The sequence below is a fragment of the Baudoinia panamericana genome (genome assembly GCF_000338955.1).
Source record: "Baudoinia panamericana UAMH 10762 unplaced genomic scaffold BAUCOscaffold_4, whole genome shotgun sequence".
Classification (NCBI taxonomy): domain Eukaryota; kingdom Fungi; phylum Ascomycota; class Dothideomycetes; order Mycosphaerellales; family Teratosphaeriaceae; genus Baudoinia; species Baudoinia panamericana.
In genome coordinates, this window is record NW_006911260.1 from 1,387,798 (window position 1) to 1,412,629 (window position 24,832).

The 24,832-nt window shown below is 56.1% G+C and overlaps 16 protein-coding genes across 16 annotated transcripts; 9 read left to right on the forward strand and 7 right to left on the reverse strand.

Moving 5' to 3' along the window:
- The first annotated feature begins 121 nt into the window (after window positions 1-121).
- Window positions 122-1,531, forward strand: BAUCODRAFT_32446 (uncharacterized protein). The gene has a single exon (XM_007676295.1). It carries the CDS (start codon window positions 192-194, stop codon window positions 1,263-1,265), a length of 1,074 nt encoding a protein of 357 aa, XP_007674485.1. The 5' UTR covers window positions 122-191; the 3' UTR covers window positions 1,266-1,531.
- Window positions 1,532-1,536: 5 nt separating this feature from the next.
- Window positions 1,537-2,515, reverse strand: BAUCODRAFT_23182 (uncharacterized protein; the record flags this gene model as incomplete). Its single annotated transcript, XM_007676130.1, has 3 exons — window positions 1,537-1,821; window positions 1,896-2,325; window positions 2,430-2,515. The coding sequence occupies 3 exons, from the start codon at window positions 2,513-2,515 to the stop codon at window positions 1,537-1,539; spliced, it is 801 nt and encodes a 266-aa protein (XP_007674320.1).
- Window positions 2,516-2,779: 264 nt separating this feature from the next.
- On the reverse strand, window positions 2,780-3,509 carry BAUCODRAFT_425300 (uncharacterized protein). Its single transcript, XM_007676849.1, has one exon. The coding sequence runs from the start codon at window positions 3,282-3,284 to the stop codon at window positions 2,832-2,834; it is 453 nt and encodes a 150-aa protein (XP_007675039.1). The 5' UTR covers window positions 3,285-3,509; the 3' UTR covers window positions 2,780-2,831.
- BAUCODRAFT_425301 (uncharacterized protein) lies at window positions 3,510-5,310 on the forward strand. The gene is made up of 2 exons (XM_007676850.1): window positions 3,510-3,967; window positions 4,039-5,310. The coding sequence occupies exons 1-2, from the start codon at window positions 3,734-3,736 to the stop codon at window positions 5,197-5,199; spliced, it is 1,395 nt and encodes a 464-aa protein (XP_007675040.1). The 5' UTR covers window positions 3,510-3,733; the 3' UTR covers window positions 5,200-5,310.
- Window positions 5,311-5,538: 228 nt separating this feature from the next.
- On the reverse strand, window positions 5,539-6,022 carry BAUCODRAFT_121278 (uncharacterized protein; the record flags this gene model as incomplete). Its single annotated transcript, XM_007676851.1, has 4 exons — window positions 5,539-5,681; window positions 5,757-5,828; window positions 5,896-5,958; window positions 6,019-6,022. The coding sequence occupies 4 exons, from the start codon at window positions 6,020-6,022 to the stop codon at window positions 5,539-5,541; spliced, it is 282 nt and encodes a 93-aa protein (XP_007675041.1).
- Window positions 6,023-6,654: 632 nt separating this feature from the next.
- On the forward strand, window positions 6,655-7,828 carry BAUCODRAFT_67640 (uncharacterized protein; the record flags this gene model as incomplete). Its single annotated transcript, XM_007676504.1, has 3 exons — window positions 6,655-7,216; window positions 7,276-7,414; window positions 7,501-7,828. 3 exons carry the CDS (start codon window positions 6,655-6,657, stop codon window positions 7,826-7,828), a joined length of 1,029 nt encoding a protein of 342 aa, XP_007674694.1.
- Window positions 7,829-8,742: 914 nt separating this feature from the next.
- BAUCODRAFT_56026 (uncharacterized protein) lies at window positions 8,743-9,477 on the reverse strand (the record flags this gene model as incomplete). The annotated part of the gene is made up of 1 exon (XM_007676364.1): window positions 8,743-9,477. A coding segment is annotated over one exon (735 nt), but the record flags the coding sequence as incomplete, so codon positions are not given.
- Window positions 9,478-9,583: 106 nt separating this feature from the next.
- BAUCODRAFT_425308 (uncharacterized protein) lies at window positions 9,584-10,641 on the forward strand. The gene is made up of 2 exons (XM_007676852.1): window positions 9,584-9,776; window positions 9,833-10,641. The coding sequence occupies exons 1-2, from the start codon at window positions 9,683-9,685 to the stop codon at window positions 10,477-10,479; spliced, it is 741 nt and encodes a 246-aa protein (XP_007675042.1). The 5' UTR covers window positions 9,584-9,682; the 3' UTR covers window positions 10,480-10,641.
- A 415-nt stretch (window positions 10,642-11,056) lies between these two features.
- Window positions 11,057-11,679, reverse strand: BAUCODRAFT_66288 (uncharacterized protein; the record flags this gene model as incomplete). Its single annotated transcript, XM_007676398.1, has 2 exons — window positions 11,057-11,416; window positions 11,497-11,679. The coding sequence occupies 2 exons, from the start codon at window positions 11,677-11,679 to the stop codon at window positions 11,057-11,059; spliced, it is 543 nt and encodes a 180-aa protein (XP_007674588.1).
- A 294-nt stretch (window positions 11,680-11,973) lies between these two features.
- BAUCODRAFT_425435 (uncharacterized protein) lies at window positions 11,974-13,993 on the forward strand. The gene has a single exon (XM_007676853.1). The coding sequence runs from the start codon at window positions 12,341-12,343 to the stop codon at window positions 13,904-13,906; it is 1,566 nt and encodes a 521-aa protein (XP_007675043.1). The 5' UTR covers window positions 11,974-12,340; the 3' UTR covers window positions 13,907-13,993.
- Window positions 13,994-14,196: 203 nt separating this feature from the next.
- On the forward strand, window positions 14,197-15,409 carry BAUCODRAFT_146943 (uncharacterized protein; the record flags this gene model as incomplete). Its single annotated transcript, XM_007676854.1, has 3 exons — window positions 14,197-15,182; window positions 15,238-15,301; window positions 15,359-15,409. 3 exons carry the CDS (start codon window positions 14,197-14,199, stop codon window positions 15,407-15,409), a joined length of 1,101 nt encoding a protein of 366 aa, XP_007675044.1.
- A 938-nt stretch (window positions 15,410-16,347) lies between these two features.
- On the reverse strand, window positions 16,348-17,853 carry BAUCODRAFT_67495 (uncharacterized protein; the record flags this gene model as incomplete). The annotated part of the gene is made up of 1 exon (XM_007676489.1): window positions 16,348-17,853. The coding sequence occupies one exon, from the start codon at window positions 17,851-17,853 to the stop codon at window positions 16,348-16,350; it is 1,506 nt and encodes a 501-aa protein (XP_007674679.1).
- Window positions 17,854-17,942: 89 nt separating this feature from the next.
- Window positions 17,943-19,223, forward strand: BAUCODRAFT_425138 (uncharacterized protein). The gene has a single exon (XM_007676855.1). The coding sequence runs from the start codon at window positions 18,033-18,035 to the stop codon at window positions 19,107-19,109; it is 1,077 nt and encodes a 358-aa protein (XP_007675045.1). The 5' UTR covers window positions 17,943-18,032; the 3' UTR covers window positions 19,110-19,223.
- A 589-nt stretch (window positions 19,224-19,812) lies between these two features.
- Window positions 19,813-21,712, reverse strand: BAUCODRAFT_425136 (uncharacterized protein). Its single transcript, XM_007676856.1, has one exon. The coding sequence runs from the start codon at window positions 21,604-21,606 to the stop codon at window positions 20,071-20,073; it is 1,536 nt and encodes a 511-aa protein (XP_007675046.1). The 5' UTR covers window positions 21,607-21,712; the 3' UTR covers window positions 19,813-20,070.
- Window positions 21,713-21,787: 75 nt separating this feature from the next.
- BAUCODRAFT_32456 (uncharacterized protein) lies at window positions 21,788-22,967 on the forward strand. Its single transcript, XM_007676296.1, has one exon. The coding sequence runs from the start codon at window positions 21,819-21,821 to the stop codon at window positions 22,662-22,664; it is 846 nt and encodes a 281-aa protein (XP_007674486.1). The 5' UTR covers window positions 21,788-21,818; the 3' UTR covers window positions 22,665-22,967.
- Window positions 22,909-24,658, forward strand: BAUCODRAFT_425672 (uncharacterized protein). Its single transcript, XM_007676857.1, has 4 exons — window positions 22,909-23,228; window positions 23,275-23,343; window positions 23,393-23,499; window positions 23,556-24,658. The coding sequence occupies exons 1-4, from the start codon at window positions 23,153-23,155 to the stop codon at window positions 24,474-24,476; spliced, it is 1,173 nt and encodes a 390-aa protein (XP_007675047.1). The 5' UTR covers window positions 22,909-23,152; the 3' UTR covers window positions 24,477-24,658.
- The last annotated feature ends 174 nt before the right edge of the window (window positions 24,659-24,832 follow it).

The window sequence follows — 24,832 nt, forward strand, 5'->3', positions numbered from 1 at the left end:
ACGCTGTTTACTCTGTTTACCTTTCACGGTTGGCCATACGAGTTGTAGAGAAATAACTGCGTCAGGCAACTGTGGGGGCGGGGGCGGTGGTTTCCGCATTCTACATCGGCCTTGGACCTTCTTCCAATCGTCCAAGTGCATCCTGTTGATATATTTCATGGCCGACATTCTTTCTTCTGTATCCCACTAATATGCCTCTCGGAGAAGTACTCGACGACGACTACGTGATCAATCTTCTGAAGCAAGATGCCGAAGGAAATAAGAAACGCTACGTAACTTCCGGATTGGGATCGCTTTTGAGCAACAAGCCGAGAGATCGGGATGCGCCGAGACCGAACACGCGGTTTCTGCATAACATAGTCAAGGAAGCAGATCGCCATAATGCCGCTTTGAAGGCTAGGGAGGAAGAGGATGCTCGGGAAAGGTTGCGGCAGCTTAAGCGGCAGGCTGGCCGGGGGAAGCGCGCTCGCGAGGCTGATGGTCATGCAGAGGGCGTGAGTAAACGGAGCAAGGGCGGTGAGAGGGAGGGTCGATGGGCAGCTATATTGGGTGGACTTGGCAAGCAGTCCGATCGTCAAGTTTCGAAGGAAGAGCGCCCGCATGCTAGACAGTCCAGACGCTCGAATGCGGCAGTAAGGATGCCAGAGGCACAAGAAGTCGGTGTTCGCAAGCGCAAACGCTCTGATGACGAGCTAGATCGAGGTTTGGCTGTGCGCTCGCGACCGGGTCTCGCCACCGAGCAGAAGAAGTCAAGACCCAAAGCACACTCTGAGCAGTGTGACAGGAGGGTCGACCGCACACGACGCTCCGACATCCCCAGAATAGGGGCCAAAGAATCGAGACGCAGTATTAGCGAGGATGATCGTGACTCTGACCCTTTGGACGATGTTATCGGTCCACGGAGAGCGTCTGCATCACGCGCTCGCGGTCGAGGTGCCGCATCCGCAAGTAGCTCAGCAATGGACGCCCATTTCGATCCCAGCTACGACCCCAAGTCCGACGTGAGCCTAGATCGCGACGAGGCTGACGACTGGGATATGGCGCTCGAGGCCTTGCGCGACCGTGCGAAGTGGCGGACGCAGGGCGCTGATCGACTCAAGGCCGCTGGTTTCACTGACGATGAAGCGAAACGGTGGGAGAAGGGAGGTGAGAGGGATGCCGAGGACGTGCGGTGGAGGAAGAAGGGCGAAGACAGGGAGTGGGATCGGGGTAAAGTTTTGGATGTCGATGGAGATGTTAGGACTGAGGCGGATTGGGCGGCGTAGAGAGCTCTCTTGGTTATGTTCAGGCGTCGTCTTTGGACATCCCGTTTACATCTTGGTTACTCTCGTTGTGGCCTTTGACCGGGTAGCCCAACAGTAGAACCAGCGAAAACATATCCAAAGCTACTATGGTGTGCTCAGGGGAGCGATCGCTTTAGGACCTGTCTATTGATCGTTCAAGAAGGCCTTAAAACTCATTCAGTGCTACTGTGGATATCAAGAAGCAAACACTTTCCAGCATGCTAGGAACACATTAGGCGGTTCCCATCGAGATTCAACATCGAGATTCCGTCTTGGCCCGCCGCCATTCCAACGACGGCAGAGTCCCCTTTCGTTTGCGGCTGTCTTTGCTAACACCCCCCTTCCGCAAACTCCGTTGCAACGACAGCGAATACGGCTGTCTCCCATCGTAGTCCTCACCATGATAATCCACACGGCCGCCCTCAACGAATAAACCGTTATGCTTGTCGTCAGGGTCGCACTCTTCGCACGACCAGCCATAACGGCCTTGTGGAAACTCCGGTAGATCGACGCACTTGAGGTGGAACCATTTGCCGCACTGTACGACGCATTAGTGTGTGAACTTGTTGATCTGTCGACGATGGTTACAACGACGAAACCCAAGCTACGTACGTTGATGTTGCAGCACTGGATGCACTTCGCCAAATTGATGGTACTGGACTTGGTTTTGCAGATGCAGTATATCATCTTCTCATTGACTGCTTTTGATGACTTTGGGACTGTTTGCATCAACAGGGCGAAGTTCGAGATCGGTGGAAGTCGTCGACCGGACGCTGCTGCTGGTGGCGTCCATGTTCGACTGGCTTTAGAGATACGTTGGGCGAAATTGGTGGGTCGAGGGGAGTCTTTACATAAGCTTGAAGGCTCTGTGCACTCATCGTGTGTCGATGCCGTGGTTGGTAGGTCTGTCGACAATGCGGCTGCCGTCGAGGTTGAGTGACTGTCGACGGGAGATGGCGACTGTGCTGTAAGGCGGCTAGCTCCCGTACTTGGGCTGCTCTCATCGACAATGTTGGCTCCCATACAAGAGGCCTTTGGAGATCTGTTGAGGCAACGTTAACGTCGAACATCGTAACGTCTCACCGGCATCCTCTTGGGGGAGCGAACGTCAGTGCGAAGAGAGCTCTTGGGTGTGCGCGGACCTACCTTGATATAGTGCTGTCAACAGGAGACTGTTCGGCTGACGCAGTCTTCTGACGCTTCATCGGTGGCTCATCAGTGTCGTTGAACATGCTGGATGCTGTTGGATGCGTTTGAGATGAAGTGGGAATGCTGTTATAGTCGTCAAATGCAATTGTACTGCTCGGTTGCAATTGTCGAACTTGTGGGATTCGAATCGACTCGCGGATCTGGAATATTAAGTAGCATGGTCCGAGAGAAACACCAATGGTTTGGCGGGTCGACGCAACTAGGAAGCTTCGATTGTGAATGTGAACATTTATAAACGGCCCGTGGGTGACTTGCCTTCGTGTGATACATCTAGGAACATCGCAGGGACACCGTAACGGTGTTACGATTGGTCTAATCTCCGTATGATATGACACGCAATTATGGAGAGATAAAAGACGGGAGTCTATCGCCCACCGCAGATGCCCCGAAGACCTTCATGGCTGACTTTCGGTACGCTTCACCTTCTAAGCCAGCATCTCCGAATCCTTGAGGATGTGCAGCTGCTATATTTGCCTCTGCACGCATGTGGGAGACCACCGCAATGGGATCATGGCTCGTTTGCTCGAAGATGAGCACAACCTCGAAACCTTGTATTGTCGACGTGAAAGGGCAGCTTGCAGCCAGGGGAATCGCCACCTTATTTGGGCCCGCTCGTGTTCGTCTGGACCTCGGATTAACTCCTGCAGCAGATAACAGAGTCACACATATTTCTTCTTTAGTTGTTGTTGTCAAGACAGTATCCTGCCGATGCCATGACAGAGCGATGTTGACGTACAACTTTACCTCGGTCGAACCTCCTTTGAGACAGAACAACACTTCATGTTCATTCATTGTTACAACTACGTCGACCCGAAACCAACCACTACCCTACTGGTGACCATGGAAGCCCATCGCACAACCTCAACTTATTGACAAGAGGCATCGAAACTGCGCCTGTCGTCCTTGCTGCTCATGCCGTCATCGTTCACCGCTGCAGCGACCCGGAGAGCCGAACGGTCTATTTAGCCGCTATACTATGCTACGCGAACTGATCGTCAGGTACCCCTCTCGGCACCTTGCAAGAACTGCTTCATCCTCCCAGTCTGTTTGGAGGAATAATCTTGACGGACGGGATGTCGAATAGCAGCACTGCATCTAGGTCGAGCATGTCGTAGGCTAAGCTACCACCTTGGGTCAACTGCCACCTTGTGGGCGAGGCATGTGAGTCAATATATATCGATTATACTCTCTCACACTTTCTTGCACCATCTCTGTCTCCAGCAAGAGCTTTCCGAGCCAGTATGGACAGCATCTTCAAGTCTCTCACTCTCTTCACGCTTGCAGCGTCTGCCCTAGCTGCTCCGGGCTGGGGTCCTGCTGGCTGGGGACCACCGAGTTGGGGTCAGCCTCCGAGCAACAATCAGAATGCCTCTGGTTCTACAATCGCACCGAATCCGCGCAATGGACAGTGGGTGGACACATGGGCGTCAATGCCGCAGTTGACGGAGTTTGCAAACCTGCCGCCACCGCCCTTTGTAAGTGGCCACGATAAGCTGCATGAGCTTGAGCATAAGTCACATCGGACATCCTAATATGCGATCGCCAGAACCAAAGCAACCTCGTCTTCCCCAACTCCACCATCCGCCAAACCCTCCGCGTCAGCCTGCCAGCGCAACAGATCCGGCTCCGCCTCTCGAACGCCTTCGGTTTGAACGAGTTACCCATAACCAAAGTCGTCATCTCCCTCCCCCTCGCCGAAGCCGGGCAAAACCTCACCGGCGCCAGCGGCATCAACACCACGACCTCGCAAACCCTGACCTTCTCCGGCAACCAATCCATCATCATCCCCAACGCCGCCCTCGCCGTCTCGGACCCGATCAACTTCCCCATCTCCGCCGGCCAGATCATAACCGTAAGTATGTACCTCGCCACCGGCCAAGCGAGCAATTACATCACCTCGCACCCCGGCTCGCGCACGCAGATCTGGATGAGTTTTGGCGACTACACTCTTGCTCCTAACATGACCGACCCCAGCACGCAGAGCACGTACCATTGGTTCTTCATCTCCGCGCTCGAGGGATGGATGCCGCCGCAACGCTCCGCCTTCGCCATAGTGGGTGACAGTATCACCGATGGCCGCGCGAGCTATAACAACTACAACGGTCGCTGGCCGGATCTGCTCTTCAACCGCATGCAGACTTACGCCCCGACCTCCAACATCGCCATCGCCAACCAAGCCGCGGGCGGCAACAGAATCCTCATGGATGGCAATGGTCCCAACGCCCTGGGCCGAATTGACAGGGACGTGCTCGCGCAAAGCGGGATCCGGTACGCCATGATCTTCGAAGGCGTGAACGACATTGGTACCGCGGATAATACCACGTACAACCAGACCCTCACCGGCGATCGCATAATACAAGCTTACGAGCAGATGATCACGCGGGTGCATACGTTTGGGATCCCCTTCTTCGGGGCGACGATCACGCCGTTCGGCGCGCCGAATAGTAGTATCCAGGCTTACTCTACGCCGGAGCGCTTGGCGACGCGGGATCGGGTCAATGCGTGGATACGCACGAGTGGGAAGTTTGATGCGGTGATTGATTTTGATGCCGTGGTTAGGGATCCGGCGAACCCGGAGCAGTTGAATCCGATTTATAACTCCGGGGATTATTTGCATCCGAATCAGTTGGGGTATGAGGTTATGGCGCGGGCGTTCCCGTTGGATATCTTTGAGCAGTATGCTAGTGGGGTGGATACTTTTATGTAGTTGGGCTTAGACAGGCAGCAACGCTACGAATGATGAGGTCCCGGTGCGTCTTACAGTCCTGAGTCTATTGAGTCCATGTAGAGTTCGCAGGTTGTTGCACTTCACGTATGACTCGTGCAGCACGTGACGTCTGACGAGGTCTTCATCGGGAAGCGGACCAGAGTAGGCTCTGCGACTGCCAGAAATTGTTCTGCAATGATGTGTGTCATTCACCTTTCGCTATGCATTATGTAGCTACTCGGCTCACACTCCCGCACCTCTCCACAGCGGAAGTCGTCAAACCCAGTGCGACAAAGTCACCCGTAACTCCGAGCCCGCACAATCGTCCCCTTCATTCGGTTATGACTGAGTCGCCGGTCCCCTCGAGCCCTTTGGTGCGCCCGTCCTGAATCCGTTCTTCGCCTTGCGTGGGATGGTCTTGAGCGTCCTCATGCGGCCGCTACCGGTCGTCTTTCTCCTCTTCGCCTTCTCGCCCCAGTTGTCTGTGTATCGCGATACCGGTTAGTCTTCCTGATCTCGCGAGATTGTGCACAGAGTAATGGGGAGATTTATCGTACATTTTCTGGTGCCCGCGGCTGGGTATCCGCAGTTGGAGCAGGTGTGCTTCTGGACGTGGGCGGATCGTTTACCTGTGCTGAATGTCAGTATCGGTGGAGTAAGGGAGGCGGGATTTTGTGGGATATGGTGTTCGCATACCGCATCGTCTGCAGAGAACGTGCGTCTTGTTGTGGCGCTTGCCGAAGCTGGATGTTCCCTTCGCTGTGCGCTGTGGTCAGTGACCTCCTCTATGACCCTCGCAATATCGTCGGTATAACATACTCATTGTGGTCGTGGGTGACGAAGAGGATGTGCGTTGTTGAAGATGGTGATATTACCGCGACGCCTGCTCGTTTCAATGTCGTCGGCGCTACGCGAAGTTTTGGCCGGAGTGGGATTGCCAAGATTCTTCGAGCCTTAGGTTCATCTCCATCCTCAGGCAGCATAATTGAGGGGCCTCGCTAGAATGCGGGCCAACTTCGCTCCGCAAATGGCTCGGATCAGGCCACATCCATCACTCTCCATCTCCAACGTAACCCGTGTCTTACTCATCCATCTGGGGAGTGTTGTAGGTAGTGGAATATGGGCATGTAGGTATTGATTAAGCAGCGTGTTCAGAGTAAAAGCATGATCCGTAAGCTGCCAGCACCGCGGAATGCAGCGAGCTATATGACGCCGAGATTGTCTACATACATCACGGCAGGTTGTGTTCTCATGCTAGCTCTCTTCCTTACATCTCCATACATCCTTCGATCATCTCCATTGCTCCTTCAACGCCTTAACGCTTTTCGTATCACGAAATTGCAAGACACATCCCTTGTCCACAACACAAGCATCATGGCCACCACCAACGGCGACGCGAAAAAGTACGACCACCCCTCCACCTCCAACCCGAGCGAAAAGGACAAGAAAGACATCATGGACGTGGCGGACAAAGACGGCCACTTCCGCCGCAAAGCCTCCGCCTTCCGCTCCTTCATCTCCTCCAGCCCCGACTCCCCCTTCCCACCCGAAAAAGACCGCTACGTCCTCTACCTCAACACCGGCTGCCCCTGGGCGCATCGCACCAACATCGTCCGCTCGCTCAAAGGCCTCGAGTCCATCATCCAACTCGTCACAATGGACTACACCATGGGACCCGACGGGTGGATCTTCAACCCCGACCGGCCCGGCACAGATCCCAAGGACCCGTTGTATGGCTTTACAAAGCTGAAGGAGTTGTATTTGAAGGCTGAGCCGGAGTATGAGGGTAGGATTCTGGTGCCGTGTTTGTGGGATAAGAAGAAGGAGACGGTGGTCAATAATGAGAGTTCGGAGATTATTCGGATGTTGTATTCGGAGTTTGATGAGCTTTTGCCGGAGGAGTTGAGGGAGGTGAATAAGCCGGATGGTGGGTTGTTGCCGGAGAAGTTGAGGGGCCAGATTGAGGAGATGAATGAGTGGGTTTATGACACTATCAATAATGGCGTGTACAAAACTGGTGAGCTCTCGACCGCAAATGAAATGGTATAGTATATACTGGCTGACAATGAGCTACAGGTTTCGCGCAAGCCCAAGACGCCTACGAGACGAATGTCAAGAAGCTCTTCGAGAATCTCGACCGGATGGAGAAGATCGTGTCCGAGAGCAAAGGCCCGTTCATATTCGGCGAGCATCTGACGGAAGCAGATATCAGGCTGTAAGTCGCACTACCACACACACAGATACACACACACATCCCTTACCGTCTACCATCCATCTCCCTACTGACTCTGATCCATGAAGCTACACCACAATCGTCCGTTTCGACCCCGGCTACCACACCCTCTTCAAATGCAACCTCAAGATGATCCGCCACGACTACCCCAACCTTCACAAATGGCTGCTGCATATCTACTGGGATCTGTCTCCAAAGGAGACAAGGGGAGCGTTCAAGAGCACGACCGACTTTGCGGCGGTATGTGAAGCGTCCCTTGTGAACGGAAGCGCAGTGTGCTGTTCAGTACTGACGATGGGTTTTGAACAGATCAAGACGGGCTACGCGGCTGCCTCGCGCAGTAAGGTTGTCCCGCTGGGACCGGTGCCGGATATCATGCCTAAGCCGCAGCTGTAGATGTGTAGCTTCGCATTGCGTACATATTGGAGCATCCCCAAGCCTCAAAAGGTACCCATATAATCGTGCAGCAGCGATGCGTTGACGTGTGATGTAAGGTTCTTCGGGAAGAAACACTTCAACCCACCCAGTCCACTCAAGCGAACAGGGAATGGTAAGCGCACACACAGCCCCCCAATTCCATATTGTGCACACTTTCCCAATTTCATCACAGCTCAGATACGCTGCTGAAGACACCATCGGCATTTATACATCATGTCTGCGCGTGGGAAGGCAGTCATCTAACGCCTCGCCACTGCTTCGTTGAAACACCTCGCCAAGCCTGGCATGGCTTCTTCAGCAGGCCTGGACGCAGGAGCACCGACCTGGGATCGGAAGCAGAGCGGCGAGGAGAAGGTACACACCATCATAGTCCCGACGCCATCTGCTCAGCATAGCTGTCGTAGACGCTAACACTCCGTTTCAGGAGACGATCACGGAGGGATCCCAGCACGCCTCCTCCGCCACTCTCGAACCAGTTTCTACCGGCATCGCCAAGCTCGAGCTCACGGACACGGCCGCTCGCAGCTCTGCAGTCGCATTCGGGTCTGGATACGGAGGCGTCAGCTTGCCACCCCAGCCGAACCATTCCGCCGCGCACCTCTGGACCCTGCCGCAGAACGACTCCTTCTGCGCTCCTCCGGCTTTCCATCCAAACGGCGTGGTGATGAGCTTCCCCGTCTGCCGTTCACGATCACAAGTGCAGGCTGCTGCGTGCGAGAAGGTGGTTCGGCGGCCATACGCTCGGGATGAGAACGGGAGGTGGAGTGATGGTGGGTATGGTGTGAGGGTCAGCGTGGTGGACTTGAGTCCCGCTGCTGGGTTCGGGGACGAAGGCGAGCGGAGTCCGAGTCCTAAGAGGGCGAGGAAGCTGTGATATCTGCTTCGTCGATTTGCTCAACCCCGTCGACTCCGTAGAGATTCCTTGCCAGCATCTCGACGAAAATCCCGCCCACCTCCTCCACACTAGGCACCGGTCTCACATCCCCAATCTCCGCCTGTAGACTCGTCGTCCCCTTCCCTTCCAGCCCACACGCAACGATCCTCCTAAACCAGCCCAGCTCCGTACTCACGTTCAGCCCAATGCCATGGCTCGTAACGTTCCTCCGCAAGTGCACGCCCACCGCACAGATCTTTCTCTCGTCCCCTCCCTCCTGTCCCTGCCCATGCACCCACACCCCCGGGTTCTCCGTCCTCCCCGCCTCAACACCATATGCAGCACACGTAGCTATCACCGCCCCTTCCAGCGCATTCACCCAACAGCGAGGCGTGAGCGCATGCCTTCTCAGATCCAGAATGGGATAAGCGACCAATTGTCCCGGCCCGTGAAAAGTCGTTTGTCCGCCTCTCAGCGCTTCGTGGAATTCCGCTTGACCCCACGTAGTCTGCTCAGTGAGGTAGGCTTTTTGTTGGGCTGAGAGCGTGCCTACTTCCCTTCGGCCGCAGGTGTACACGGGTGTGAACTCGGCTGTGATTACGGTTGGGTTGGGCGGAGTGTTGGTAAAGTTAGTGGTAGAGGCTTTGTGGGCGAGCAGGCTGCGGACGAGACGATCTTGCAGCGTGGAAACGTGAGTATAGGGGGTTAGAGTGGGGAGGTGGAGGTGGCGGAGGAGCATTGCTTCGGGAGAGGACGAGGTGGTAGGGGGACGTGAGGATGGGTCATGCAGGGTAAGGCAATGTGGGGTAGAGCCACGGCTAGTGCACCCCAGATCTGCAGGCACGAGGACCCGCAATTCGCGTGATCTTCCGCGTTTCGATGGTCACATTGACCCACGAAGCTTCGCTGCTATAACGAACTTCGATGAGATCGATGCGATGCAGAAGGAACAGAACGTCCCGAGCGCACCTCAGGCGCAATCGCGCAAGCAGCATCGACCGCAGCAAAAGAAGCTAGCAAAGCTACCACCGAGTACAACTAACCCTACACCTACAACCCTACATCGACCGAGCTAAGAGGAGATATAGACGCCAAAATCCACAAACGCCCTCTCCACCACCCTGCGATCCCCTCACCTTATACAAGCTCCACTCAGCAGAAGATCGTCTACGTCTCCGCCCGTACACCGTTCATCTCAGCCGTCAAGCGTGTGGACAAACTGCTTCGGCTGGCGGATAAGAGACTCGTTCAGGCTGCGACTACTCTCGCGAAGGAAGAGCAGAGGAGGAAGCGGAAGAGGGATGGGGATGAGGATGAGGTTATGGGGATTGCGAAGGCGGTTGAGCGGTTGAAGCGTGATGGTAATCAGAATAGCAAGAGGAGAAGGCTTGGAGGAGACGTGAATGAGGACGATGGGGAGGATGGTGGTGCGGAGGAAGTATGGATTAAGGGAACCGGTAAGGCTGTCAGGAGAGTGATGGAGATGGGATTGTGGTTTCAGCAGAGAGAGGAGTATGCGGTGCGGTTGCGCACGGGGAGTGTGGGCGCGATTGACGATGTGGAGGTTGAGGGGGCGGAGGCGGAAGCGGAGGCGGAGTCGGAGGCTGGCAACGTGGAGACGGAGAAGAGGGATGTTGTGGAGCAGGCGAAGGATCCGGTGCTGGTGCCGGTGCCGGTGCCGGAAACGAGGATACGGTATGTCAGTGTGCTGGAGGTGGCGGTGAGTCTGCGATGAGTGAAGCCAAATCAAAAGTGTTCAAAGTTCGTTGGGCTAATGGAGCCAATCAAAATGGGCATTGCAATGCGCTGCGGTTACGCTCAAGGGTACGGTGTTTAGAAAGACCCAGCCTTTCGCCACCACACAGCCCATTCCGCTGTAACGCCCACCTTCCGCAAACACATGCATGCATACCTGCACCGTAACGTCCTCGCTTTCCCTGCGCCGTGGTAGATGAAGTTTCGATAATGCGATGATAATACTTGTGTAATGCTCTGTGCAGTATTAAATATGCTGTGACTCGCGCGTCCACACAGGTATGCGCTCTTGGTTTTCATGCGATGTACGTCGCCTTGGAGAAGCTTGCAAATGAGTCGCGGGCGGGTATAGTTCTGTTGAAGACATTTGTTGGCGCACACTCTAGAAAAAGCATCCGCAAGTGCGCGCGCGCTGAAAAGGGGAAGGCAGAGAACCACGTGCAACGCAAAGGCGCAAGAGGTGTAGTGGGTTTATTCGTACGTCAACCTACAACTCCATCCGTCAGCAAGATCAGCCCACCCTCACATCTCCCACCCACGGTGTCAGAGGCAGTACACTACCAAGCATTCCGATCCCAATTCGGGTCCTGCACGAATCCACCCAACACTCTCGACCCGGTCTGCAAGAGCGGGTGTCCCACGACGATCTTGAGGAAGCGCTCCAGCCCTTTCCGTCGCTCCTCGATCACCGCGTCGTCGAAGCGGTTGAGGTAGACTTTGCCGGGTAAGGGTGGGATGGAGACGCGGGCGGATTCGCGCTCGAGTAGGTCGCGGAAGACCTCGAAGTCGGAGTAGCGGCGGCGAACTTCGGAGCGGCGGAGTTTGAAGGCGGGGATGTTGGTGCTGAGGCGGATGAGGTAGGTGGTGTAGCGGGAGGAGGGGGAGGATGTTGGTTGGTGCGTTTGTGGGTCTGTCACCTGTATCACTCGTGCATCAATATCACGTATCTGCGGCGGGAGAATGGCTTTCTGATGGGCATGACTATGGGTATAGCTACCTCTATTTCGAGGAAGTTCTCCGGTACGCCGTAGATCTCCTCAAAGCTTTGGGTATGTGATTGACTGCCGGTCGATGCGAAGCCGGTGGGGATGTTCCATTGGTTCTTTGCTGCTGCTGGCGATGATTGGGGCGGTGTAGCGTGATCTTGCGCATAGCTTTGCGGTTGTGAGTGTGCCTCCATCGGGCGAGGCTCTATGCGCTGCATGCTGTCGGCGTTGCTACTGCTGCACTCTCGTTGTATAGAACGTTTTGGGGCGAATTCGTCCAAGACAGAGTGGTGACACAACGCATGTGGGTGTAAGGTAGGGTTGGTTTGCTCGACGAAAGGAAGCCTTTCTGGAACGGGGGAGGCCTCACGTGCGACCCCGCTTGCAACGGTTTCCCGGCGCTCGGCATGGAAGGCACATGGCGTTGTGGGGCAAACTCAAATCTAGATCGTGAATGATCGTGACTACGTGCGGACATAAACAAGAGTACAACCACCGCCTCCCAAACCGGGTTGATGTACCTCGTCCAAAGCTATGGCTCTGACCATAGAATTTCTTGCTAGCGCGAACTGATCAGCCTCATCAATCAAGTAACTGATGCCAGTCCACGCTCGATACAATAAGGCAATTAGGGTGGTAAATTGCCAGAAGCTGCCGATCTGCCGCGGACGGTATGATCAATCTTGCTCTACCTGGAAGTTTTCGAAGCATAAGGGGAGACAGGGAGAGCACCGCGCATCAGTGACGGGGCTGAAGTAGTTTCGCTAGCGCCGGGACGCTCCGCATTGTACATTTTCCAGATCCTACACGAGAACCTTTCTCTTCCACCCAAATCGTTATTGGGGAACGTGAAGCATGCTCACCGAGCACTTCATCGCCTCTATAGGTGTGCCTGAGAAGCCACCAGGTACTAACGTAGCGAAAGATGCGGCCATCTTTCTCCACGAATTCCAGCCGCTGGCACAACAGCGAGCCATCTTCAAGAAAAGCGCCACTCCAGCCAACTGCCTCGCAGTAAGCGAGTCCCATATCTTCGCCGCGCAATCGGACAAGGCTGTTGTTCATGTCTACAACAGACTGAAGGGCAACCAAGAAGCTACTGTGCCGTTCACGGAACGGGTTACCTGCATTGCCTTAGCCTGCGACGACACAGTCCTTGTGCTGGGTACAGCAGAAGGCAGGATCTTCCTGTGGGAGACACACTCTGGTCGACAGGTTACTACGGTACAGTCACATCTCCAGAAGGTCACCGCGCTTGCGGTCGACGCCAGCTCGAACTTCCTGCTCTCCGCTTCAGCGGACTCTACTGTCCAAGTCTGGTCCCTACCTGGCCTTCTTTCATTTGCGAACGTTGGTGCGCAGGGTCTATCACCCTTACGCACATTCGCATCCCATCGAACGGAAGTGACGGCCGTTACTGTCGGACATAGCGTAAGCTTCAGCAACTTTGCAGTCTCTGCTGCGAGAGATAGGACTTGCTTGTTGTGGGACTTCCATACAAATACTGTTCTACGTACCTATCTACTTTCATCGCTACCACTATGCATCACTCTCGACGCCGCTGATAGAGCTGTCTACCTCGGCTGCGATGACGGGAGTGTGCAGCAGCTCGACCTTTACCGGCAGGGCCACTCAACGTCGGCTGTGCAGGGTGGAGAGAAGGCTTCTGTACCTATTCAGCCAGCTGCATCTTCGCGCTGGAGACAGCCCGACGCGCTGAAAGGTGCAGCGCTAAGCGTCAGCCTGTCATTCGACAGCAGCACTCTGCTCACGGGCCACCAGTCTGGAAGCGTAGTGGCTTGGGATGTTGCAACTGGCAGGGCACAGACAAATCTTATGCAGAACCCTCTGCCAGGTCCCGTAACCAACTTGTGCTTCCTGCCGGTTACTGGCTTCGCGTACCAGGAAACCAAGCGGGTGAAGGTAACGTCAGTGATGAAGCCGAAGTTTGGCGCTTTCGACAGTGCAGCTGGTACTGTACCCGGCAATTACGCGATCAACGTCGAGCTCACAGGGTCAGATCTCGGTGCTGAGGAGACCTTATGGCAGCAAGCACTCACCGCTCCGTCCTTCCCGCAGGCTCTGCTTGATGAAGGTCTAGGTGAGCTGGCTTCTTGGTCTCTCGCGCCAGAGCGTCATGTCAGTGCCGCCGCGCCTGATGAAACCGAAGACTTTATGGCGCTGGATGGAGACTCTAACAAGCGTAAAGAGCCTACTCTCGAGGAGCAGAACGCTGCGCTGAGGGCACAGATTGAAGCGCTACGAAGGCTGCAGACGGCCAGCTTCGACAGGATTGACAAGATCAATGCGGAAAGAAAGGCGCTAATACAGCGCGAGCATGCCCGCTTGATGCGCGGAGGTGAAGCGCAGCCGAACGGAGTTGATGGTAACAGTTACGATGAGTCTGACGATGGTGACTGATTGGACTCTCGCGGTCTGAGAGAGCAAGCCTTGGGCATGCATGAAGTCTTGGTGATGCTGAGTCGTCTCAAAGGACCAGGGGTCGAGCTAAGCAAAGGGAGAGGCATCGTGACCTCTTACATTCCCCATCCCCGCAATGCAGTCGTTCTTGTTTGGGGAGGACGCATCAAGGAATGCACGTTGCAAGCCACCTGCGACACAGCAGACAATGCCGCTTTCAGCAGTGCCGGAGCACACGACATTGCCGAAACATTCGTTCATCGTGGAGACTCCTGGCGAGCCACCAAAACATGGCATACACACGCTCATTATGCGCTTTGCTCGCAGTCCTAACCATAGTCGGGGCTGGCCACGCAGGGAATAGACATGCACACCATGCGGAGGAAGTCCGGAAGCGACAGATATTACCGCCAGAAGTCAGCGCATCTACATCAACGACATCACCTGGGGTGATAGCATACATCACGCCATCACCCGGTGCAAATCCAGTTGCGATCACCGCGCAAAGCCAACTAGTCACATACTATGTGCCGCAATACACATTATGTCCTCTAGCGCAGTCAGACTTCTTCGCTCCGACACGGACGCCAATCTCGCGGCCTACCACGGCGCCATTCCACAACTACTCCTCCTCCATACCACCCGGAAGTACCTCCTGCAGCACCATTTACAGCCAAGCAACGAACACCATCTGTGACACCACTCTTCGCGATCTAATAACAAGCTACCCGGTAACGGAGTGCTCCCAAGACATCACCTTCTCCACCAGAGAAGGTTACCGGCTCATAACGCCCACGCTAACAGCCAACATCTCCACCAACACGACTTCCACAAACGGCACGGCCATGATAACTCCCACCCCCACCTTCAGCATCCAAAACCTAACAACCTACTACTTCGCCCCGTGGCAGAACCTCACGGGCGGTACTGCACCCCCCGACATCACCAAAGCGATCTGTGCGGACTACACGAACGGCACAGAATGCATCACCGAATACGAAGTCTGGCATACGAGCGTCATCACGGAAACGAGGACGGCGACACAATCGCTCGATATCACTACACGCATTCCCGGGCCCTCGAGCGTAGTGATTTGGGAGACGATCGTGGCAAACGTTACGGAAATCATGACGACTTTCAGCACGACGACGACTTCGGAGTTGGAGTACGAGACGAGTTGGACGGTGACGCATACGAGGGCGGCGTCGTTTAGTACGGCGCCGACGGTGTTTGAGACGTTTACAGTTGAGCAGGTGTCTCCGGCGACGACGCCGACGTGAGTTTGTTTGCTGCCTGTGTGTGGAGGAAGTGGAAAGCTGACGGTGCTGTAGGGTGAGTGGTGAGAGTACGACGACGGTTCATTTGACGATTACTACGCATGTGGGCACGATGACGGTGCGTATTGGTTCGCAGTGACCAGGTGGTGATGACCGAGCTGACTGTGGTGTGTAGGTGACGTTGCAGCCTGGCGAGAGCGCGCCGGGGACGTACATCAGGAGCTGAAGTATCTTTCCCGCGGGGAGCTATGACATTTGAAGCGTCGTTCACGAGCATCGCGTAGTGGCTTCGCCAATCATCTGCATGATCTCCAGCTGCATTTGCTTGCATGTAACGTGTAACATAGTCATGATAAGGCAATCTGGGCCGGCCTCTGTTCCCTTCGAACATGAACTCACCTCGTGCTCTCATGGTGCACAAGTTTCTACCTATTGATTCCCGTATCCCCAGCCATCCATACGGCTTCGCCTTTCACTCCGTACCCTCCCATCCGCCGCCTTTCACAGCCGAGTAGCGTAACCTACACCCCTTGACACCTTCGGGCCATCTGGCCGGTCGGCTCGCTCGACCCTTTGGCCGCGAAATTGGCTCCAGGAGCTCGCCGTCGCCCTCACCTCCACCGCAAGACTCTCAGCTAGCGAAGGGCGAATGTAGACGCGAAGGTAGGGGAGGAACTGCACAATGTCATGCGAGCACTCTTTGAGGCGTGCGAAGACGGCGGTCTTCGGGCACCTTCTTGCCCTGCCCGTCCGTCTTGTAGACGCCGTCTCTGTCTAAATGAGGTCGCAGAAGGTGCAATCGTCGGTACCGGTATCGAGACCGACCAGGATGGCGGATAGGAGGACGAGGATCGCTTTTCCGTGGACAGGGCCGTGACCAAGCAATAGCCGACTCGAGCTCGGCCTCGGTGTTGAGCGTGCCGTTGGACCGCTCTTTCTTCTGCCTGCTTGCGCTGTACAGGTGTCGTCGTGAACGCAAAGACAAGGAACACTCGGCGGCTCCGTCTCCCGTCGTTGAGAAACGTCGGGAAATTGTGGGCAATGGTCCGTTTGGCAGAATATCTTCCAAGCTAGTCCTGGCGATGTCTGCATCGTACCCACGCTGCGTGAGCATGCATCGCGTTCATTCAGCGTTGTATGTTTCATCTCCTCTTTCTGCCGCTTTCAGTCCTCGTCCCCCTTCCTAGGCTCGAAACCCAAACTATTCCCATTATAGAACTCCGTCCCCTCCCTCTTTCTCTGCTCTTCGCGCTGATCAGCCAACGTCTTCACCCTGACTTTCGCAGCCGACCCTTCCCCAGCATCAGCAGCCGCCGGCAAAGTATCTGCGCCCGCCATCGCCGCTCCCTCGACGTTGCTTCGTTCGCTTGGATCCGCGGTGCCGCCCATGTATAGCCGGGAGAAACTTGGGAGGTAGTAGGACACATTTGGTAAAGATGAGTACCCGTAATTGAGCCATGAGGAGGCCCAGCCGAGGTATCCGGCATCCGCTGGGTTGTAAGCACTTGCTACCGCGCCCGCGACGGGGACGAGCACGAGCGTGGCATTGGGAACGAGGTCCAGTTCGGAGAGGGTCTGATGTTCCTCGCTTACCTCAATGGAACGAGACGGGTTCGGAGCGAGGATTTGCCGGAAGCTGTAGGGGATATCTGCCCCTCCTGAGCCGGGCGGTGCTTGTTCTTTCACGAAGTTGCGGACGTCTTTCGCAAGGGTGGCGGTGGGGGCGGAGAAACGTCCGCGCACACTGGTGCCGTCGAAGAGGCGGAGCTGGAGGGAACACATCCCGCCCGCACCTGCGCTCCGCTTCGTCTCCGCCATACGTGCGTCGGGTAGAGGACTGCTGGCACCTTCCTGCTGCGTCTCTGCCTGCTTCGCTCTTGCGGCCTTGGCTTTGCGTTCCTGTCGGTCGCTTTCGATCTGATTGAGGATTCGTTCGCGTTCCTTCTTGGCTTCGTCTTTGCGTTGTTTCTGCTCGTAGATCCAGGCGTCACGGGCTCGTTGCTTCTCGCTGTTTTCGGTGGTCGCTCGCTGTTTGCCTTTGTCTTGGTGTGCGGCATGCGCTTCTTCTGCTTCATTGCGTCGGGCTTCGGTGCGAGCGTTCCGGGCTTCCTTCTCGGCGGCTTCGCGGGCGAGACGGTCTGCTTCGAGGCGGGCGGCGCGGTCGGGAAAGAGTTGTTGGGGGGTTGAAGAGGCCTGCGCGGGTGTTGATTGCGTGGGCTGTAAGGGGGCTGCGTCTGGGTGCACAGGACCGCTAGCTGTCGCTTCTTCCACCGTCGCATCCTCCGCCGTCGCGCTCTCATCCATCCCTTCCACACCGAGCGCTCTCAACAGCCGCTCCACGAAGTCATCTCTACTAACCCCACCCTCCAGCTTCTCCAGCACCCTCCCATTATGCACCACGATGAGCGTCGGAGCGCGGTCGATGCTGCAAAAAGCGTTGAGGAAGCCGGCCTCCTTACTGCCTCTCTCCATGCGTAACAACACAGCTTTGTCGGCAATGATCTCTTGCAAGTCCGGTAACCACTCCTCCTCCCATAGTGTCGAGTCGGCGGAGGTGTTGGCGGAGTTGTTGGCGGAGCTGTCAGGCGGGGCGGCGATGAAGCAGGCGACGAGCTTCTGCTCCGAGATGGCGGCGGAGATGCCGCTATTGAGGTCGCCGGCGTGGAACATGATGACCACTGCGAGTAGTACTTGTATTCACATGGCTGTACCAACAAGGAAGCTCCCCTCGCTCCATCGTTCACCCAAGATCTCTTGGCACTGCGGCGCGAGTCATGTAGACATACAGGCACGGAAACGTGCGACACCATCAACGTCGAACATTCACATCATCAACAGTCATAGCAACCATGGAGCCCCTTTCCCGCCTCGTGGTACGCCAGCTATCGCGATCACTCCAACGTGCACCACTCCCCATCCCTCCCCGCCGGCAATGGATTTGCACCCACTGCCTCCAGCACCTATCCAAGCAAATCCAACGACCATCATCGACCATCCGCACCCGTCTCCGCCAACAACCCCGCCCCTCCCTCCGCCACACCCAGCGTAGACCCCAATCAACACAACCTCCGAACAACAACCCCGCCGACATCGATCCCAACTTCCGCTCCATCCTCGACAACCCTCCCACCCTAATCCGCTCCAATCGGCGTCACAACACCATCGGCCTCCTCCTCCTCGCCTCCATCCCTCTCACAGCCTTCGTCCTCGGCTGCTGGCAGGTCCACCGCCTGACCTGGAAAACAGACCTCATCGCCAAGTTCGAGGACCGTTTGGTCCGAGAACCCTTACCCTTACCACCAGTAATAGATCCAGACGCCATAGCCGAATTCGATTACCGGCGTGTCGTCGCAAGAGGGAAATTCCTCCACGGCAAAGAAATGCTCGTCGGACCCCGCGTCCGCGAAGGCGAAGACGGGTATCTGGTCATCACACCGTTAGACCGAAGCGAGGAATTCCCCGACCTCGCAGCCAAAGGGATCAACACCACAATCCTAGTCAACCGCGGCTGGATCTCGCGTTCCCACGCCGCGCAATCCTCCCGCCAACAAGGCCTCCCCGCCTCCACGGTCGTCGTGTCCGGCCTCCTCCGCACGCCCTGGCAAAAGAACTCCTTCACCCCCGCCAACAACCCCGCGCAGAATACTTGGCATTTCCCTGACGTGGCCGAAATGGCCGCGCACGCGGGCTCGCAGGCTGTGTGGGTGGAGGAGACGATGCGGCCGGATCTCATCACGGCTTATGAGAGGCAGGCGGCGGGCGCACCGATTGGGAGGCCCGCGGAGGTGAATTTGAGGAACAATCATTTGCAGTACATTTTTACTTGGTTCAGTCTCAGTGCGGCGACGAGTGTGATGTTGTGGATGGTTGTTAAGGGACGGAGGGGTGGGGGTGGAGGAGGGGTCAGAAGGAGTAGTGGGTGGTGAGCGTTGGGATTGATCAATTAGGACGGTGAGGGTGGCGGTGTGACCGCGGCTCGACTATGTGACGAACCGGTTACTGAACTCTAAACGCAGCGGTTCGCCACGCGCGATCTAGCCTACGTCGAGCCCAACCGTACGGGAGCATGCAGACTCCTCAGATGCGGATTCCGTCGGTTCCGCTTTCTTGACTCCAGGAGTCAAGACTTACGCGCCCACTATGGCTTTCCCTCTCTCACGGATGCAATTTACTGCCATGGTCATGCGGACTGTGCAGCGTCCAGCACCCGCACCACGAACATTCTCCCACATGACGCCCGAAGAGTACAGCTTGCCAGCCGCTCTGGACATCCTCCTTCGGCATCTGACGTCTACTCGCGGCTCTTGCTGGATCTGTTAATGAGTCTCGAGCGGCCTGGCTGAAATGGCACTCAAGTGCGAAAGACATCATGCTTCAAAAAAAGCTTTTGCGAAAGTTGTAGCCCGTCCAATCCGCGTTACCATTATCCCAGGCTTTCGCCGCCACTGCGCCAGACCCGGCCTCACGAGTCAAGACTCTTCACGGCGCGGTTCTTTGAATCGATCGGAGTGATTGTCAGGTCAAGTACGATGCGTCAAGCAACGAGGCGTGCTTCCCGCTTTTTCCAATACACAATTGTGGATGAGTCTGCCTGGATAGCGAACTACAGGGCGGAGTTTGCTGATAATAGACGAACATCATGAAGTTAGTCTTCCGCGGACATGGAATGTTCTTGTAATATTTATGATACCGCCCGGTTTATCGCAGTTCATTCCCGTACGCTGCAACGGACGCTGTGGGACATCTGGAGCGTGATTCCGCATCCGCGCTGTCGCTTCTACATGTACTTCTACAATGTGATCATACAAACGCTAGAGCTTCCGCCGCGCCATTGCCACACTCTTTTCGGCCATCACGCGCTCACGCTCGTTCCCATGCTCCCCCACCTCATCTCACCGCCAACCCCTTCCCCCCCTCCTGCTGCCTCCCCCCACCCGGCAAAATCCTCGCCATCATCTCCTCCTTCGTAATCAAATGCCCAATCCTCTCTAACACCCCCAAAAGCTGCTTCAGATCCCCACTCCACTCATTCAATACCTCATCCGCATCCCTCTTCTTCTCGAAACTCACCACCCCGGCGGGCCGATCAATCCGCGCGTAGATCGTCCCGCCCACCACGAGATCGGAGATGTATTTCTCGGTTTCGGTTGAGGGCAGGTCGAGGAGGGTGGTGAGGCGGGCGAAGGTGATGCGGGTGTAGTAACGAGCGATGACGCGGACGTTGTGCTCGATTACACGGCGGCGGAGGGTGGTGTAGCGGGTGTGGGATTTTGGGTCCACGCCCTTCTTTGGATGGGTGGTGGGGGGTGGGGTGGCGGAGAAGATATCCGTGCTGGTTAGGTGGGAGCCGAAATTTGCTTCGATGGACGGCCAGCGCATGAGTTCAGGTTTGGTGAAGAGTTTGAGGAGTTGGCCGTCCTTTGGACAGGAGGTGGCTATGCGCGTGTCTTGTGAGATGCGGTGGAGGAGGTCGGATTGCTCGTTATCGTAGGGTGCGAGCAGGATGAAGTAGATGACGCGTTGGAGCGCGGCTCGGAGTTGTTCGGGGTTGTTTTCGACCGCTTCGGTGTCGAGGACGGCGCGATAGTGTTTGCACGCTTCCAGGTACTTGTCGTCGTGCTTAGCGAGGGTGATTTGTTGCTCGTAGTAGCGAAGTTTGAGGTCGGTGACGTCGTCTTCGTCCGGGTCGATGTCAGCGGTGTCGCCTACGGCTGTGTCGGCGTTCCGGCGCGCTTGCTCCTCTTTCTCCTTCTTGCGCTTCTCTATTTCCTCTGGTGTTCGTTTCGGTCTTCGCGCGAAGTAGCGTGTGCTGATTTTGCGGCCTAGGATGGCTGCCTGCGTCCAGTCGCCCTTCTCAATGCACAAGGCTACCTGTTCGAGGATGAATTCGGTCTTTTCTCGCCGCGCCATGGAGCCAAACGTTTCTACTTGCAGCTCACAGAGAATGTCGGCGGCGGCGGCAATGTCGCCTTCGGCCTGCTTGATGCGTGATAGGATCCGTGTGACTCGCGCTCGCTCTACCTCGACGAAGATCTTGCCCTCCGTCACCGTCCTCAGCGTCTCAATCACGCTCATCTTCTTCCCGCCCGCCTCTGGTATATCGTCCAGGAAGCCCATGACCGTCTGGACCATCTTGGTGATGGCCTGTTTCAGCTGGCCATGCTTCTTGCTGAGCAGCAACACCTGCTCGTTCAGAAGCGCCCAGTCCTTGCCGTTCTTGCATATCGTCACGATTGTGACTAGCAATCGCGAGGTGGAAGGGAGGTCTGAGGCTTGCCGTGTCTGCTTCTCAAGTGCAAGGAGTTTGTCTATGGCGGCCTGTGTCTGGCCGGAGGAGGCGAGCGACTCTGCTTCCGGGAGGGCGGCGTCGACTTCGGCGGTGTAGTCTCTATCCGCTTTGAGTATGGTACCGTCGGCGGACATGATGGGCTGATGTACCGGTGGAGGTGGAGGTGGAGGTGGAGGATGGCGGAGGTGGTTTCTTTGGCGATGTTCAACTGAAGCTCCGGTAGGCACACGACAGCGACGTGCACATAGCGGAACCTTCCGGCGCTAGCGAAAGTGAACTTCTTGCGCAGATCAACCTCCGTTCTTGCACTCGACATTATATATATTTCTAGCCGCAATCGGACAGTATGTCAGACTCGGAAGACGACCAGAATGGAGTCCCGCTCCTCGAAGACTTTCCGGAACCCGGCACAGCAGAACAACCGCCTTCAGCGAAGCGAAAGCGGGACGACGAAGAGAAAACCGAGAGTAAACGAGCAGCGAAGCGAAAGAAGTTCAAGAAGGCTGCAACGCTAGACGACGAAACCCTGGACCTCGAGCTCGGTCTCAACCATGCAATCGCGTACATGGACGGTCGTCTCGTAGCCGACCACATCGCGCAACGAACCAAGCGGTTCCGGCCCGACCTAAGCATGCTAGAAGCGGAAGAACTGCACATCTCTGCCCAAGCGATCACGGAGACCTCAACATGGGAGAAACGGAGAACAACAACGAACCTAGCAGACTTCCTAGAGCACTTCGCCGGACCCCGGCGGAAGGAAAAGGGCCACAAGCTCTCTGACGCCGCGCAGGAGAAGGGCAGTCCACACACGCTCGTGGTAGCGGGCGCGGGACTGCGCGCAGCAGATCTCACAAGGGCGCTGCGGAAGTTTCAGACCAAGGACTCCATGGTGGCGAAACTGTTTGCCAAGCATATCAAGCTCAAAGAAGCCATTGAGACGGTGAAGAAGACGAGAATGGGTATCGGTGTTGGAACGCCTCAGAGAATTACTGATTTACTGGACGACGGCGCGCTTTCTTCGTCTCACCTGGAGAGGATTGTGGTGGATGCGTCGCATATTGATCAGAAGAAGCGCGGGATTCTCGATATGCGAGAGACGCAGGCGCCACTGGTCCAGCTGTTGTCGAGAACTGAGTTCAAAGAGCGCTACGGGGCAGAAGACGGGAAGAAGATCGATTTGATCTTTTACTGAGGTGAGGCAAAGTGCTTACGCTCGCATCCCGCGATATGGGTCACACAAGGCCTTCGCAGGGACGCTTGCCTGTACGCTGCTGTAGGTATGGCTGTATATCCTGCTCAGTGCTTATTTCTCTCGCTCGCGCTACCTAAAGACTACTGAAGCAGAACTTCCTATCACTTCCTCGTCGTTCTTTTAGTCTTTAGCACCTCAACTCCTTGACATTCCTTCAGTCATCCCACTTTGGGCAGGCGCGACCACCATCGTTCCTTCCTTCTTTATCCACCTGGCAAACGCCAACCGGTCGCGCCAAGCTCGCACGCGACAAGACAAATTTATAAGGGTTGCTCAGTCCTCCGAACAACCTCTCGCCAACACTAGACCTTCAACATTACTTTTACAGCACCATCACCCGTCATCATCTTTCTTCTTCCATCACTCCTCCTTATAGCATACCATCTATCTTTCTATACACGACTTGAGCACCAACCATAGCCAAGGCAATGATGCGTACCATAAGCATCATCTCGCTGTTCATCAGCTTGATGATGCTCACGTCTCCTGTCTCTGCTCTAGCTGGTAAGGCATCCCTCTCATGCCAGAGGGCATTACTGACACGCCACAGTCGTTACAGACAACACTCTCATACGTCCCGTCACCTTCCTAGACGCAGCCGACAAGAACGGTCTTACCGGTAAGTCTCCCCACGCAGAATCGAAGCTCACGGGCTTACAGCTTGCCAGTCTGCCAGATCTCATGCTGGAACAAGCAAGTGATCGGTCACGGTTGCACCGGCTCTGCCACTCTGATGACCCAGAATGCCTGCATGTGCGGCAATGGCGGCTACGATGTATGTACCTTACTTTCATCACGACTCGGTAAGGTACCGCTTGCTGACCCCGGTAGGCGTTCATGACTTGCAACTCCGGATGTCAGAATAAGAGTCAGGCCAGCAATCGTCCGTCGTGGATGGGTTGCTCCCACGCGCTCGACGAGCGCCTCGGAGCTCATCCTGCCGGCGACGTCGACGTGGACATGGGGAAGTCGACAGCCGCAGCTGACCCGACCACCTTCATCACTGAGGTCAAGCGCGCTCCTAACCCGCAAATCATTGCTTTGACTCCCTTCAGGGCCGCCGCCGCGCAAGCGATCCCCGCAGTAGCAGCAGCGCACGTCTCCTTCCCAGCCACCATTGGCCCATGCGGACCTCCTGGAGCAACTTGCAACTTCGTCTCCGACACGAGCAGCACCATCCTTCCCCCCAGCACGGTGTCAATGCGCAATCTCACTACGCTGGCGACTTCCACAAAGGTCAGTCCGGCTACGACGACTTCAAGCAGTTCGCTGGCTCCTCTCCCAGCCTACGTCATCCCACCTCCAGCAGAGAAGCGTCAGTGGGACGCTTGTGTCGGTCCCGACGGTATTGCTGAGGAGTGCCTTGAACCGCGTAGCGCCGCCAAGCGTCAGTGGGACGCGTGCGTCGGTTCCGACGGCATCGTCGAAGAGTGCTGGGAGGGATCAACTGCTACCAAGCGCGACGCGCCGGTCATCGACGAGCTTCAGTGGGTCGCCTGCGTCGGTCTGAACGGCGTTATCGAGAAATGCTTCGAGCCATCTACCGCTGGCAAACGCGATGCGTCCATCACCACGTTCCCTTACGGCAAGCGGGAATGGGACGCCTATGTCGGGCCAAGTGGTATCATCGAAGAATGCTGGGAGACGCCGACTGTCGAGAAGCGCCAGCTCAGCCTCTGCGCCAACCCAGACGGCTCGACGTATGAGTGCAAGCTATGCACTGGTGCTTTCGGTATCCTCTACTTATGCTGAAGTGGATTGCTGTCAATCACGGCCTGGCAGTTCCATGCGCAAACAGCGAGGCTGGATGCTCTAATGTTATAATGATGAAGGTTTGAGTACGGGGTCTAATGTAAGGTAGGCTCAGGCCTAGAAGTCTCCTCCCATAGCATAGCCATCGCGGATAGCAATGCTACTTTGGACCACAACCCGTCGACTTGGTGCGGCAGACGGAATGCTACTTACGCTGATGTTTGCGAGCCTGACTTGACTGCATGCATGCACGCCATCCAAGGCTATCTAACATAGCAGGTAGCAGAGCGGCTCTTACTCTGCGTGCGACGGGCCCTTGCAGCCCGATTGCCTCGACGTGCGACAGCAATACGCGA